Below are 17,076 nucleotides of genomic sequence, written 5' to 3'. Positions count from 1 at the left end.
AAAAAGAAAATAATTTCATCATCATTCAACACTTTCACCTCACTCACACATTATCACTGTTTTTGCAGAGGTGCTCAGAATACAACACTTTAGAAGCATATACATATAAAGATACACACCATATCCCTCCAAACTGCCAATACCTATTATAAAGTTTAATTGATAAATTATGCAAAATTTTAGTGCAGAATTAACACTTTTTCACTGATGGGAAGCACTTTACAGCTTCTCTTGGGCTTTGAAGAACTTCCACCATCACTTTTCCACTATGAGGCCACTGTTAAGCAAAATTAAGGGTTATTTTTGGGCCACGGTAAACTGCGGATGTGCGAGTCCTACTGTATACTTGCTTGGCAAATTGATTGTTTTATAAAGGAAGTTTGCGAAACTCCAGCTGAACAGCATGACACAGATATACTACATGTTTTGTATATAATGTCAGTCCCATTTGAATGTACGATTAACTATCTAAACATATTTATGGCTCGGCTAGATGCCCATACTTATCTGGGATCTGGCTGAGTGGCTCAGGTACTGCGTACTTTGATGCCGAGTGCAGGTTTGAATCCTACTGTGGACTGAGAGATAATGTTTATATTTATGGCTATATAAACATGTGAAGGTACAAATTTAGAGAAGGGAAGGACACAGCCAGTGAAAGCAACGGTAATGTAGAAATTGTTTTAATTAATGAACTGTAATCCCTTAGGATTATTTTAATTGACATATTAATATATCTTCATGCCAATGATATATTTATGAATATAGTTTTAGGAAAGGAGGTATGACCATCCACTTAATTTGGGGCCAGGAGCTATTACTCGACCCCTGCAACCATAGCTAGGAGAGTTAATAGGTACCAGGGTGGCATTCTGGGAAAGAGGACCTAAGGATGCCAGTGGAAATAAGCCACATTGCTTGGCTTTCTTGGACTGTCCTAGGCTAGTAACCTTCCAGGGGTCACTAATATGAAGAAAAACTTTGAATTACCTGTACTGTACTAACTAAAAGATACACAAATAACCCATACATAGGAGAGAGAAACTTACAATGTTTTGGTCCGTCTAGAGTCATTAACAAGTCACAACAGACGAGCAAACACAAGGGAGCCAGTCTTTATACGAGAGGGGAGCCAGTTACAGTTTCTTTCTCTTATGTGTACCTTGTTCAGCAATCAAAACTTTGGGGCCCAGTCACTGGATCTATTATATACCTCTGTAATCTTTTGACTACCACCCACAGGATGGGTATGGGGTGACTACCACCCACAGGATGGGTATGGGGTGACTACCACCCACAGGATGGGTATGGGGTGACTACCACCCACAGGATGGGTATGGGGTGACTACCACCCACAGGATGGGTATGGGGTGACTACCACCCACAGGATGGGTATGGGGTGACTACCACCCACAGGATGGGTATGGGGTGACTACCACCCACAGGATGGGTATGGGGTGACTACCACCCACAGGATGGGTATGTGGTGACTACCACCCACAGGATGGGTATGGGGTGACTACCACCCACAGGATGGGTATGGGGTGACTACCACCCACAGGATGGGTATGGGGTGACTACCGCCCACAGGATGGGTATGGGGTGACTACCGCCCACAGGATGGGTATGGGGTGACTACCACCCACAGGATGGGTATGGGGTGACTACCACCCACAGGATGGGTATGTGGTGACTACCGCCCACAGGATGGGTATGTGGTGACTACCGCCCACAGGATGGGTATGTGGTGACTACCGCCCACAGGATGGGTATGGGGTGACTACCACCCACAGGATGGGTATGGGGTGACTACCACCCACAGGATGGGTATGGGGTGACTACCACCCACAGGATGGGTATGGGGTGACTACCACCCACATGATGAGTATGGGGTGACTACCACCCACAGGATGGGTATGTGGTGACTACCACCCACAGGATGAGTATGGGGTGACTACCACCCACAGGATGGGTATGTGGTGACTACCGCCCACAGGATGGGTATGGGGTGACTACCACCCACAGGATGGGTATGGGGTGACTACCACCCACAGGATGAGTATGGGGTGACTACCACCCACAGGATGGGTATGTGGTGACTACCACCCACAGGATGGGTATGGGCTGCATAATTAAGATAAACTAACTAATGTGCAGGTTATTTGTGTATTGTTGCTATCATGGTAGTGTGCCTTTCTATTCTCTAACAAAAAATGTTTTTGATTTATTTAATAAAGACTCGTTTACCATAAACAATAGTACATTAATAATTTAAAACCATTGGTGATTTAAAATATAATAGTTTCACTAATATGTACATATACAGTGGACCCCCGCATAACGATTACCTCCGAATGCGACCAGTTATGTAAGTGTATTTATGTAAGTGCGTTTGTACGTGTATGTTTGGGGGTCTGAAATGGACTAATCTACTTCACAGTATTCCTTATGGGAATAAATTCGGTCAGTACTGGCACCTGAACATACTTATGGAGTGAAAAAATATCGTTAACCGGGGGTCCACTGTATATGATGGGGTATCATTGAAGTTTGGTTATACCTGGAGATGTTGAGAGACGTCAGACACTACTGACTTAGCGTGATCTCAGTTATACATTTTCTTGGATGCTTGTAAGGTTAACATATTAAATGGAATCAGCCTTTGCACTGTTGGTTATAATAGCAATTCAGTAATACTGCAGAAAATGGATACTTGTACAGGAAGAATTTTAGCTGATTGAGCAAACAATAGGCACTTTGGTTATTGTGATTTATACATTGTGTTCTTGTGTATCAAGAATATTTGTAGTGTTGTGCTAATCACAAATCTGTATTATGGGGCACTTAAAATTTCAAAAGTTTAGTGATTACGTTCTTTTAAACTAATATTAAAAATTTTGCATTTTGGCTTGTTAAATATGCTTTCCAGTTTTTCAAAGAGTACATTTTTACCTCTGAGTGCCAATGGTAGTTTGTGATTTTATGCTTATTTCAAGTTTGTTAATTTTTGCTCATAGATTTTATTTTGCATACTTTACAGTTGCAATGTTTTATAAGACCTTTGAACCAGTTAGGGTCTTCCTTCTATCTCCCCCCCCCCCACTCTTTTCCGTCTCATCTTCCCCACTTCTATGATACTTAACCTCATGAGTTTAGCACTTTCCGTAATTAGTAACATCTCTCGTAAAGATAATTTTATTAAGACCATTTTTGAACCATACAGTATAGTACTATTAAGAGCTCAGGTAGGTACACACCGCGGAAGTAAGCTAAAATTCAACACTCGCAACCAGTATATATCAAAGAAAATATCGAAAACAGGGTGGCATTCTTTCAAACAATGTTACTATGTACCTCACACAACATTACTGAATCAATACTATTATCTAATCTATCCTTACATCACTTGCAGTGTGTGCATGTGGGGGTTTATATCAGATCAATGAAAACTCATCACAACCCAACAAAAATCTATTAAAAGTGTTCACTCAGGTTCCTGACAACGCACTGCCTCACTATTCAGAAGTTTAAATTGACTCATACAAAACATTCACACTTACTCTGCATACTTGGCAGACGATGCAACATCCCCCCAATGAAAAGCAGGGGTGTCACTAGCACGTTGTGCTAATGTTGTCTCGGGCCCCTGACAATAAGTGTCAGGGGCCCGAGACTGTTCAACTGCCTCCCAGCATACATAAGGGGGATTACCAACAGACCCCTGGCAGTCTTCAAGCTGGCACTGGACAAGCACCTAAAGTCAGTTCCTGATCAGCCGGGCTGTGGCTCGTACGTTGGTTTGCGTGCAGCCAGCAGCAACAGCCTGGTTGATCAGGCTCTGATCCACCAGGAGGCCTGGTCACAGACCGGGCCGCGGGGGCGTTGACCCCCGGAACTCTCTCCAGGTAAACTCCAGGTAAACAGTGTACAGAACACTTAATAATACAAATATTAACTCGGTGCTACAACTCTTCTAGTTTGTTAGGTAAAAGGACACAAGTGCAACTAATGTGACATTTTATTGTGGCAATGTTTCACTCTCCAGGAGCTTTGCCAAAACGTCAATAAGACATCACATTAGTTGCACTTGTGTCCTTTTACCTAAGATATTGTTGGTAATTCTACCAACATTAACACAACTCTTCCAGCAGACCTGCAGCACAACACAGACAATTATGTCACATGTGCAGCTGTTGCACATGTGTCTTAATCATCAAATTGTCAGTATTATACATCATTTTCACCAATATAAGAAACAAACATCTCTTTGATATCCCATGTGTTCAACTTGAGTAAAAATTCCATGGAAATAAAAGGCCCCAAAAATATTGAACTCTTACAAGTTCCCTATTTGTCGGTTGCTTAAAAAATTTTGTTGAAAATTGTGCGCTTGCATAGGATGCAAGTTTAGGTAAACATTGAATAAAAATGTCAAATACAGCAACATTACATAGTGCAATTGTGTTGTAATGCAATTAAAGTATAAAAAATATTCGTACCAAGCTAAAAAAATATCTTGATATTTTTAGGCCTTACAGTATGCAAATATCAACACAGCATAAAGTTGCATGTAAATTCTGGGTACTACACATTGATTATGTAGCTATGGAATGTTGTAGTCCTGACCAAGAATTTAATAGTCACAAGATACGGTTATGTTGGAGGTATATACCATCAAGTACTGCATTAACAAGCAAGAAAAATTTTCACCTGGTTTCAAGGCACTAACAATTGTTCTGGCTTGCTTCTCTATGCAAATACAAGAAGATATCACCTGTTGTATTTGCTTCCCTGTGGAAATACATCTCTGTCGTATTTATCATGCAGGAAATCCCCTTGCTTTAATTGGCAATCAAACAAAGCAACATAGATGACTGACGCTGTGTGTGTTGATCTGCTGAAGCATTATTTTATTCCTACAGTTAAAATGTACTTGGTCAGAAAGAACTTTGGATTCAAGATTCTCTTGAGTCTCGATAATTCCCATAGTCATCCTACAATCTTGCAGTCTGTTGACCCAAAGTGAAAGTTCTATTTTTAAGCTCCTTAAATACATCCATAATACAACCACTGGATTGAATTATTATTATTATTATTATTATCAAAAAGAAGCGCTAAGCCACAAGGACTACACTGGATTGAAGAGTTAAGACATGTAGAGTAATGGAAAAATTCATCGCAGCAATGAATGACAGCGCTGAGACGTGTGTAAATTTAACATTACAGATGCAGATACATGTGGTGTCTTGGGATGAAATTCCCCAATCAGTCATATATGCCAGCTGAGGTTAATAATGACCTTCTGTAGTAAATAATTTATTTCTTGGGTTCTCCTTCAGTAAGAGGTCAGGTCCAGGAAATGGTGACTGACATGGACTGCAAGACTGTGTACCTGAGACTCGCCTCTCAGACTTGCCCTGTCCATCCTATCAGTCTAATTATTCTGTAAGAACATAAAAATGAAGGAACACTGCAGAAGGCCTACTGGTCCTTCTGTCTCATAATATTATCAGGTTTAGCTCCTATAGCTTCTCATAGCTCTAAAGGCTTTGAAGATGTGCATGAAGACAGCATTAACTGTTAGAAAAGGATGACCAAGAACCAACTGTAGAAGAATTGGAAGAGAGAGGCTGATAAGATGAGAAAGAGGAACTTGGTGATGAACAATCTGTTCATCTCCAAGTTCCTCCAGTCCTACAGTCATTATGTAAGTACAGTAACTTAACTCTGCAATTAACAACAAAATTTTCACTGAATAAAAACAACTGATATATTCAGAATCATTATTAAAATCAAAACATTGTGCTAAACCTACTGGAGTCATAACAGAGCTGCGACATATCCAGAAGCACTGCTCTGGAACAGCTAATGATGCTCTATCCTCAGCTGTGTAATTTACAGCAGGGTAAAACAAGACAAGAGATGCATTACAAAATACTTGTGCACCTCACTGCAACCACCAACTATGAACTCAGCATCAACACAAGAACCACAAATATTCATCTCAGCCCAGTAAGGCCACATCAACTTCTTCACATAGTCCACATCAAGCAATAACAAGGTAAAATATAACATAGTAGTCTTTACCCAATAGAACATAAACAAAATTGTTTGGCAAATTTACATGTGTCTGGAACATAACCACGTTTTTCCATATGTTCTCGTTTCACCTTAAACTATTTTTTCATAAGACACAAATTGTCGTAAGTGTAACTTGCACGTTACATTAACGAAAATATTTAGTGCAGCGTTCTTACCCAGACTCCAGGTCATCATTCTTACTCATGCCCTCATTGTCACGGCAATATTTGTACCTCCCAGTGATTATTATAGATAAACTTATCAAGACAATTTTGCATTATTCTCTCCATATTAATATTATGTACCAATTATGTACATTTTGAGAGTATAATTAATTAATCTGATGAATTGTCAATAGGCAAATTAAGATAATAAACTAGTCAACAATGAAGTAGTGCGTAATTTTAATAAACCCAATTTAGGACATTTAAGGTAATACTCGAGTACAATTTATTAATCATCTTTCGATTACGTGCAGTGCCTTGTGGCACTGCATGAAATTTTTACATTGGAAAGACCAGTACTATTACTAAACCTTCTCATTGGATTATTGTTTGCAAAAACGCCATGGAATTTTTATTTCGTTTGCTATTATAATTGTGCAGTCGTATTCCTCTTCAACAGTAACTAATTGTGAGATTTCAGTGAATTTCACACAATTGCAAGTTATATATGAAAAATCTTGTTTGTGATCCATAGGTCACTGAGGCGCTACAGTAATACCTTAGCAGTTGTTGAGTTGTGCTGGCCCTGTTTCAGTTACTATAAAAACAAATTGGACTACATACATGGACATGCACACTTGTGCCAGCTTGTGCGTACTCATTTGCACTCATCTCTGATACAGGGGTAATAATTTGATGCTAAATTATATACAAATGTATAAATCCACGGGTATTAAGCCATTGTCATGTTTTTGAGTATTTGATGTATGACCTACATTTGTCTGGCTCATGTTCATAAATATACCAATAATAGAAGTTCTCTCTTATTTAGTTTTGCTCATTACCACATATACAACAATGGCCATATCACATTCCTAGCTGGTATGTTAAACTTTTTGCTAGGTTTCTCTTGTCACACTGACATTCAGGGCAATCAGCTCAATCAACTATTCATGATCAGGCAATCTCTCTCAGGGAGACTTGCTTTCCAGACCATTTTCCATCGCTCTCTCAACTTTAAAACCACTAGCAACAACGTTGGTCCAAGTTTGGGTAAAACAAAATTGCTTTCCATTAAACTGCAATTAGCTTTCTGGCCATCATCTATCCATGGCTGTCAAGTATAGCAGACCATTTTTACAATTGTGAATTTTACTCTGATACTGCGTGAAGAGATATTCGGAATACCTCTGTAAGGACTATCGGGTCGAGCTATTGGTTCACCGCATCTGAATAGATGGCAGAATTTACTTTCATCTTCACTACTTTTATTTAACACTGGCAGTCTCACACCAAGGCAGGGTAATCCGAAAAAAGAAACGCTTTCACCATCATTCACGTTTTCACTCTCTTGCCAGAGGCAAGCTTAAATGACATCGCTAAAAACTCCACCTTTAATGTCAACTTGCTCAAATTTTTAACTAATCCATTACACCAACTTTGACAAATTTTTGCACCAGCAACACGAACCCCTGGACTCCACTGTCTCCTTTACTCATCCTTGCACCTTAGTGCTATACTCAACTATATGTGGTTGCAGAGGTTTACTGTCTGATGAATAAGTGTTCTTAATAACTCGCCAGAGGAAGTACATAGTTTGGTTGAAGGATTCATCAGTAAAGTTCTTAAGATCCGTGTCTGACACAGCTTCATGTTTCAATTATTATTATTATTATAATCAAGGGGGAAGCGCTAAACCCGGAGGATTATACAGCGCCTGGGGGGGGGGGATGTGGAAGGCATTCAGGCTTAATTTGGGGAACTGGAGCACAGATCCAATTCCCTAAATCAAGAGCCCCTCACCAACATCAAGGAACCTTCCTTGAGGGGTTCATGTTTCAAGATAAACCCTACAACTGCTGTCAGGTAATGAATTCAATACATGTCTTGATAACTTTACAAAGATATTAAAGAGCCAGCTTTAAGACTTTCTTTTTTTTGTTAGCATTATTAACACAATTTTTTTTGTTCTTGAGCAGCTATTAGACACAAACAACATATTCTTTATTTGTTCTTATGCAGTTATTTAATATAGGTATTACCCACCAACTTAACAATGGTACTATAGTAAATATCTTTTATTACTTTCTGATAGCAAATATTTTTACTAGTTCTTCAGTATGAATACAGTCCAGTGGTACCTCAGGATACAAATTTGTTCCCATAAGTGGTACCTCAGGATACGAATTTGTTCCCATAAGGAATACATATTGTTAATTAGATTAATCTCCATGGGGAAGTGGAACAGAATTCTTCCTCCATAAGCCATGCGTGTCGTAAGAGGAGACTCAAATGCCGGAAGCAAGGGGCTAGTAACCCCTTCTCGTGTACAAATTACTAAATTTAAAAAGAGAAACTTTCGTTTTTCTTTTTGGGCCACCCTGCCTCAGTGGGATACGGCCGGTTTGTTGACAAAAAAAAATTACATTAATCCGTTTCAGACCCCAATACATACACTTACAAAAGCACTTGCATAATTATTCAAATTTTGAGCTGTTTGTATCCCAAGGTACCACTGTATTTGTTTTACACAGGTTTGTGGATAGATTTCATGACCACGGTCACCATCTTCACTTTCTATTAGTTGGAGTAAACATAATTATTTAATGTCAATACAATAAGCCCTTAGTTTACTTAATCAGTGTAGGGGAAGTTGACGAATAATAGGGATTGTGGTAAACAGAGATAGAGATTGTTTAGCCATGATTGTAACACTAAAAAGAAGGTATTGTAAGCAACAAACTTTGTTTGTAAATCACTCAACTTGGTGGAGTTTGTCCTGTATTTCCTAAGTCGGTAAAATCAAGGTCCATTGTATTGAAGATTTACTGATTTTCACACCTGTCTTGGGAGTAATCCAGCCATGTCAAGTATCTAACAGTTTTATCATGAGTAATCCATTGTCATGCATTTCATGGTTCTGATTCATTTTACATATGTTAATACTTTTTTCAATAGATTTCACCTAAAATTTAACAAAATAAAAAAAATTGAGAACTTATTTTTCAATATCCTTGGAGCGAAGCCGTTATGTATATTACTCATCCTCGACCTGGAGAAAATGTTTCTATAGTGGAGGAAAAACTCTTCGAGGAGGATGCCTTGATATAAGCGTTGTTGGTCCAAGTAACTTGAGCTACTCTACTCTTCCTCTACCCAAGGGAGGTAGGTACCTTGATGCTGGTGAGGGGTTCTTGATAGAGGGACTTAAATATATCGTCTCCCTAGATTGAGCCCAATAGCCATTCATTCCCATTCACTATACGACCCATACAAGTTCAGAACTACCCCTTCCCCCAATCTTCCCTTCAATTATAATAACTGTCCTGCAACACAAGGAACTACGCTTGCTTTCTGTTATTTAATATTGTTATATAACCCTTTAACTGTCCAAACGTAGATTTACATTTTTTTTACATGCTTTCAAATGGAGAAAATCAAGGTCGGAGCACTATGTACATAACGTAGATCTACGTTTGGACAGTTTAAGGGTTAATATTGAATAATAGTCTTGACAATTTACAAACTTGAGTTCACTTAATTATACCAAGACATGGTAGTGCTAATGGACTGTCACATAATATCATTCCAATCAATGCAATAGTTTTGCAACACGTAGAAAAGTTATTTAATTTTGCAAAGCTGTCTATTTTCTTAAACAATTTGAATTTTTGCATGAAACAAGCACCATTTATATATTTTAATCTGAATTATGAATACAAGCTAATACCTGGCACTTGCATTGTATCTTTTTTTGATGGGTTTTTGAGTCTTCTTACAGCCACAGTTCAGCCCTGGGTCAGGCTTCTCTGGTGCTCGTCTGATCAACTACGTCGCAGCAACCAAAAAATCTATACATCGCTATAGGTATGACTTTAGTTTCCAAAATTTTTTAAAAGATTCAGAATAAGCCATAAAAATTTTATCCATCAGTGTGGGATGTTACTACAAACACACAAGTGTTATGTAAGTGTACACATTTACCTCTGAAGACTTGTACTAATGTTAAACTAATATTTGTACATAAATATTTAAAAATAAATATCAAACATTCTTGAAGTTCTGGTTAAGATCAGGACTAAAAGAACAAAGTCATAATACCATGACTGGAACAATACACAGATAACTCACACATAGGAGAGAGGAGCTCGTGACGTTTCGGTCTGACTGGGACGAAGTCAAACCAAAATGTCAGCTTCCTATGTGTGGGTTATTTGTGTACTGACACTAGTATGCTGCTGCTATGGCAGCAGAGGCTGCTGCTGCTGCTGTTGCTATGGGTTAAGGAAGGCATATTCAGGCATTGAAGTAGAGTAAGAAAAGCAAGATAAAAAATGATACGCAAAATGCTAAACCCAAGAAACAATGTACCTATTACTAAAAAAAAGCTAAATACAGTGGTACCTCGAGCTTCGTACTTAATCCATTCCAGGAGCTAGTACTAAAGTCAGAGCAATATTTCCCATAAGAAATAATGTAAATCCAATTAATCCGTTCCTTCTGTCAGGAGGGATGACAAAATAGTATACTTCAATATGACGTTATCGACTCTACAGCTTATTTATCACAGTTCATCTAATATGACATAAACAATATAAATAACATAACCTGATATACACTCTAGAATGAATAAAATATGCATGTCAATATGTATGTGGTGGCGGGGGAGGACAGCGCTCGCGGGCATTTTTGCTCTAGCTATGAAAACATCTTCTCAGTCTTTCCTCCTCCAGACGTGTTAGTACAGTGGACCCCCGCATAACGATTACCTCCGAATGTGACCAATTATGTAAATGTATTTATGTAAGTGCGTTTGTACGTGTATGTTTGGGGGTCTGAAATGGACTAATCTACTTCACAATATTTCTTATGGGAACAAATTCGGTCAGTACTGGCACCTGAACATACTTCTGGAGTGAAAAAATATTGTTAACTGGGGGTCCACTGTATAAGAGAAAACAGAGTTTGTGAGGCAAACTGCATTAGATCATAAGAAAACCATAATGTACAAATGAACTAGTGAACGTATAAACCATTTACATAACTTGCAGAAGATAGGCAGAACGGCTTACGCTTAATTGCTATACTCTGAACTTAACTGCTTTAAACTCCACATCTTCTGCTGGTGTGCGGGAACACTAAGAGTGTGTCATTAGTCTTGAAGATGTCATATTAATAATGATAATAACACAATAATAACCCAGTCGGCTTGAAGGAGTGAACATAAACCATCCGTGTCCGGACTGGTAAAAACAACAACTGGTTTGTTTACAAGACTCATCAAACCTACGCTCTCATGTACTCATCTATCTCTACATTAAGACTACAAATATTTTAAGATATTGGCAGTTTGGAGGGATATGTTGTGTATCTTTATACGTATATGCTTCTAAACTGTTGTATTCTGAGCACCTCTGCAAAAGCAGTGATAATGTGTGAGTGTGGTGAAAGTGTTGAATGATGATGAAAGTATTTTCTTTTTGGGGATTTTCTTTCTTTTTTGGGTCACCCTGCCTCGGTGGGAGACGGCCGACTTGTTGGAAAAAAAAAAAAAAAAGTAATGTGTGTACTGTATATGCATTTTATCACTTTACAGCACTTTAAAAGCTTAGTATATAACATGTGAGTGGGGTAGCCAGATGGGGGTTACATACCTACCTTACTATTCGCCTTGCACCCTATATTAAGACCATTAAGATTACAAATATTTTACAGTAAGTAATGAGTGTACTTTATATACATTTTATCACTCTAGGACATGTTAAATGCCTAGTATATAATGTGTGAGTGGGGTAGCCAGATGGGGGTTACATACCTACCATACTATATTTACAAGCATAGTATAGCACTTTGTCTAGATTTTTGGGGTTATCCTAGGTAATTTACACTACGTATAATTGTATTTATGTGCACCTGTGAGATAGAGCCAGCCGGCCAAACACGTTTTACACATACCAGAATTGTTTCACTTAGGGCATAGGTTGTAAGACATTCTGAAAGGGTGTTGCACAAATGTTGGACATGGGTTATTATTGAGGTTTTTGACATTTCCTCGACCACTTATGGCCACATCCACCTCAAAGCCACTAAACTGGGGGGGTCAACATCACTTTCTTCTTAAAATGGGAGTGTTAATACTACATGACATCAGTGAATCCCAGGTGTTTGCCGCGCTGTTTGCTCTAGCTGGCGCTTAGTTGAACTGGTGGTCCCACAAGGTACTAAGTGGTCCCAGATTTTTTTTAATACTGCACACACCGAGTGTTAAGACCCATTCTGACCAGGCATTAAGACTACAAATATTTTAAGGTAAGCAATGAGTGTACTGTACATTCATTTTATAGCTCTAGGGCACCTTAGATGCCTAGTATATAACGTAATGTTCACTCGAGAAACAAAGCCAGACAGACTCGCTACGGCTGTGTGGGGAGGTGGGCAGGTCTGGTAAGCGGGACGAAACACGAGGCAGTGCAAAACTTGGGACAAAATTTAGCCAAAAAAAAACGTTCTAAACTCGAAACGTACGAAACTCAGGGTTCCACTGTATAAGGAAAGGAGAAAACACAATGAAATCTCCTGGTAGATTATTAAATTCATAGAATATTTATGTTGGTTTGTAATTTAAGGTAAACAAAATCATATTTTACAGCAATATATTTGTAATATCAATCTCATATACATGAACCTCAAGACATGTATTAAACATTCATTCAACCTTGTAAAATATTGAATGGTGTTGAAATATTCACAAAATATGTCAATATGACTATCACAGAATATCTTGACATTTCCCTAGTACTGTATATAATGGTCACCTACAACAGTGTTATAACAAAGCATAATTCACAACTATATACTGTACTTCATAGGATTGTGGGGAAGGAGACAAATATAGTATAAAGGTGTCCTTACAGGATCAAATTTTAGCATTATACTGTATTTCTCTCTCTCCATCGTTCTGGTATTTTATACCATTACTCTCCATTTTTTTTTTTTTGCCTTGTCGGCAAAACTTTGTAAAGATCAAAATTTTACAAACCAAAAGGAATAAAACACTGTTATATTTTGTTTTGTACACCAGTGATAGAATTACTATAGCATATTTTAAAAACCAATCTTTGTATATTCAATGCTGATAATAGTATCAGTAGATGTAATTACTGTATTACACTATGATTCTCTAATGGACAATTTTTACTTTAAATTTGAAATACGACGTCTTGGACTCAACGACGCATAACATTTAATATCTTGTAAAAAAAAAAAAAAGGCCCTTTCCAGATAATTAATGAAAATGTGTAAATTACAGTGGACCCCCGCATAACGACATTAATCCGTTCCTGAGAGCTCATTGTTATGCGAAATTATCGTTATGCGAATGAATTTTCCCCATAAGAAATAATGGAAATCAAATTAATCCGTGAAAGACACCCAAAAGTATGAAAAAAAAATTTTTACCACATGAAATATACATTTTCCTACACACAAAGAGAAGGATACATGCACAATATATATTGTGCATGTACTACTCTACTAAATGAAGAATAAATGACACTTACCTTTATTGAAGATGCAGCAATGACTGATGAGACACTGTGTCCTGGGAGTGCCTTTTCCTTCTGAGTACTGTAGGTCCTGTTTGGCATTTTCTTCCAGAACAGGCCTTGTCACACTGTGTATGCCACTACGACTCTTAAATCTCTCAAACCAACCTTTGCTGGCTTTAAATTCACCAATATGAGCACTAGTTCCAGACATTTTTTCCCTGTTCACCTGGGTGTTAGTCGACTGGTGTGGGTTGCATCCTGGGAGACAAGATTAAGGACCCCAATGGAAATAAGTTAGACAGTCTTCAATGACACTGACTTTTTTGGGTTATCCTGGGTGGCTAACCCTCTGGGGTTAATTGTTTCTTGGTATTCTCAATAAGCCACACCAACGACAGTGCTAGAGCAGCAGCAGCATCAGCATCAGCAGTTGACCATGGTACCACAGTATTTTGATATTTCTCGCCCTTTTTACCACAGGGTTGGCACTAGAAGCTTTCTTGGGGCCCATGGTCACTTATTTTGCAGATAAAAATCACCAAAAACGCTGTAATAATACGAAATGTTCCGATTGTATGCTTGGATGTTACCGCGGAGGCTGGCTTGTAAACAATGCCACCGGCGGAACATGTGAGGCTGGCTCAGGCCTCACATAGACGCGTCTCGGACGAATAGCGTTGAGCGAGTTTTTTATCGCTATGCGAGGCAAAATTTTAGTGATAAAATGTATCGCTATGCGGATTTAACGTTATGTGATGCCAACGGTATGCGGGGGTCCACTGTAGTTGGAAAACCAATGCAAATTTTTCTCCATTTAGAAGAAAGTGAAATAACTTATTATTTAAGTGAAAGTTTAGGAATTACTTTACTAACCCAGGGAACAATTTAAATTATTTGAATACCTTTTATTTTAGACGATTTGTACAACTTTTTTTTTTTTTTTATCCTAGGATTTAGAAGAATCGTGTGACGAGGACAAAGTATTAGGTATAGAAGCAGCTGGTACCGCTCCTCTGACTGAAGTGGGCGATACTATTCGTGCTAACACCGGCTTCCCTGAAAAACATAGAAGTAAAAGTTAGTTCTCCAATACACTTCGCTGGCAGGTTCTGGATCTCAGCAGGATTCAAAGCCAAGTCAGACCACTTGGCCAGCAATGTTTCTCCCAGTCCAAGCACACCATTGACCCTCAAGCTACTTCATTCTCCTGTATGTTCTGACCTCACAAGCGATATTTATATAAATGCACAAACAGGTATGTACAAAGAAAGACCACAGCATGTATTGTACGAGTACACAGTTTTATAATATACAAGTATCATTAAAGGTTTAGAAGAAAAAGCTTTGTTACCCCATTATTAGGTGGAACATGAGAAAACTTTCAAAGCAACTGCACAGGACATATCCTGTTCGATCAAACTTGACTGTCTCCTATACAACCAGGCAGGAGCTGCTACGGCAGCAGCCGCTGCTGCTGCTGCTACATCCTTCGAAGACCAAAATATGTACAGTACTATAAAAAATAATTAAAAAGTATATATACTGCATATATAACCCAATAAAGTTTATTAACATTACTTATTTCCCTGTTTTGAGAAGTATTATACTGGGAAACAGTTGTAATGTTTTAAGTACAGTGGACCCCCGGTTAACGATATTTTTCACTCCAGAAGTATGTTCAGGTGCCAGTACTGACCGAATTTGTTCCCATAAGGAATATTGTGAAGTAGATTAGTCCATTTCAGACCCCCAAACATACACATACAAACGCACTTACATAAATACACTTACATAATTGGTCGCATTCGGAGGTGATCATTATGCGGGGGTCCACTGTATTTATTGTACATAGCCTTAGAAGAGCAAAATAGTAATAAATAAAAACAAGTCAAACTGTATATTCTAAGTGAAGCCATATTTTAAATGCTAAAACACCTTGAAACATATACAGTGGACCCCCGCTTAACGATCACCTCCCAATGCGACCAATTATGTAAGTGTATTTATGTAAGTGTGTTTGTACGTGTATGTTTGGGGGTCTGAAATAGACTAATCTAATTCACAATATTCCTTATGGGAACAAATTCGTTCAGTACTGGCACCTGAACATACTTCTGGAATGAAATAATATCGTAAACCGGGGGTCCACTGTACTAGTTTTTTATAACACTAGATGTGTGTTAAACATAAGAGCAATTAAAAAATAACATATTAGCGATGTTTACATTTTCCAATTTATTGATGCTGTTACTGATTAGTGATCACTTCAACTTCAACACGCCATAAATTCGTAAGTTTTCATCAGATTTCAGTCAATTTTGCTCTTATTAAATTCAGAAAAATAACTTGCATTGTTCTATATAATTTTTTTTTTCAAAATCCTTACCCCCCCCCCCACACAAGAATTTTTTTTCCAGGAGTTTCCACAGTTAGTGTCACGTGTACGTTCACTGATGTTCATGAACTAACACATCATGCAGATTGTATTAAAAAATATGAGATAAATTACAGATTTCCCTTGTTTTACACAAATTCACGATTATTGATGTCGTAAATTTGTACGTACATCTTACAGTCACTGTAATAAAACGTATCATGCCTATTTTATGCACTAAGTTCTCAAGTTACGAACACATTGGGGACCTGAATAGTGAATATTCCTAATACAGAAAGTGTTCAAGTTATGAACACATTGGGGACCTTCTATATTGTATAATACTGATATACACAATATAGAAGATTCTCAAAATAAGTTGAGGAGTTACTGTATATTGCACATAATTATATATGAAGTAACTGAGTTTAGTACAGATACCAACATTAAACAAGGGCCACCTGTAATTATCCAAACACAAAAGCACAAACCTCTCTGCTGCTGTGTGACTTGGGATGCTGGAATTACTTTCAGAGTATGAAAGGCCTGTAGACCTTTAAGATTGAGCTGAGAGCCCTGGAGAGCAGAGGCTGGCAGGACAATCTGTTGTCCACCTGCTCCACTAGCTACTACTACTGCACCCTGACTTGCTGCAGTCTGAGTTGCTTGGCTACCTTGTAGTCCGCCTTTTAAACTTCCGCTAGTTAACATCAGCTGAAAAGTAATAAAATGTACATTCTATGCGTAATAACTATGTCATGCTAAATGAGCCACCAACAGGGGGGGGGGAGGGGGGCGACAAAGCGTGATCGCAGGTACAAGGGCGATATTAAAGGTCCATACCTGTGAATTACAGGTTAGTGATTCAAGATTTTAGCAAGGTTATTTGTATATAGGAATTGGGTCAGGT

At 38.3% G+C, this 17,076-nt stretch overlaps 1 protein-coding gene and 1 long non-coding RNA gene across 4 annotated transcripts in view; one reads left to right on the top strand and one right to left on the bottom strand.

Moving 5' to 3' along the window:
- The window catches only part of LOC138851104 (uncharacterized), a 105,833-nt gene extending 96,591 nt beyond the window's left edge, over positions 1-9,242 (top strand). The window contains exon 2 of the long non-coding RNA XR_011390987.1: positions 4,665-9,242. This is a non-coding gene — a long non-coding RNA (uncharacterized lncRNA). The remainder of the gene's footprint in view (positions 1-4,664) is intronic.
- A 3,641-nt stretch (positions 9,243-12,883) lies between these two features.
- Positions 12,884-17,076, bottom strand: part of LOC128704667 (nuclear factor related to kappa-B-binding protein) — a 65,934-nt gene continuing 61,741 nt past the window's right edge. For 2 of the 3 annotated variants that reach the window (XM_053799799.2, XM_053799802.2), the window contains 2 exons: positions 16,658-16,880; positions 12,884-14,848 (listed from right to left, as the gene is read on the bottom strand). In XM_053799799.2, the coding sequence (XP_053655774.1) occupies positions 14,739-14,848; positions 16,658-16,880 (333 nt within the window). In that variant the 3' untranslated portion in view covers positions 12,884-14,738. Of the gene's footprint in view, positions 15,280-16,657; positions 16,881-17,076 lie in introns of all 3 variants that reach the window. The other variant, XM_053799801.2, reaches the window with a different exon arrangement.

The sequence above is a fragment of the Cherax quadricarinatus genome, chromosome 100 (genome assembly GCF_038502225.1).
Source record: "Cherax quadricarinatus isolate ZL_2023a chromosome 100, ASM3850222v1, whole genome shotgun sequence".
NCBI classification, from domain to species: Eukaryota; Metazoa; Arthropoda; class Malacostraca; order Decapoda; family Parastacidae; genus Cherax; species Cherax quadricarinatus.
The sequence above is the reverse complement of the archived record's forward strand: the minus strand, read 5'-3'. Positions and strand labels throughout refer to the sequence as shown.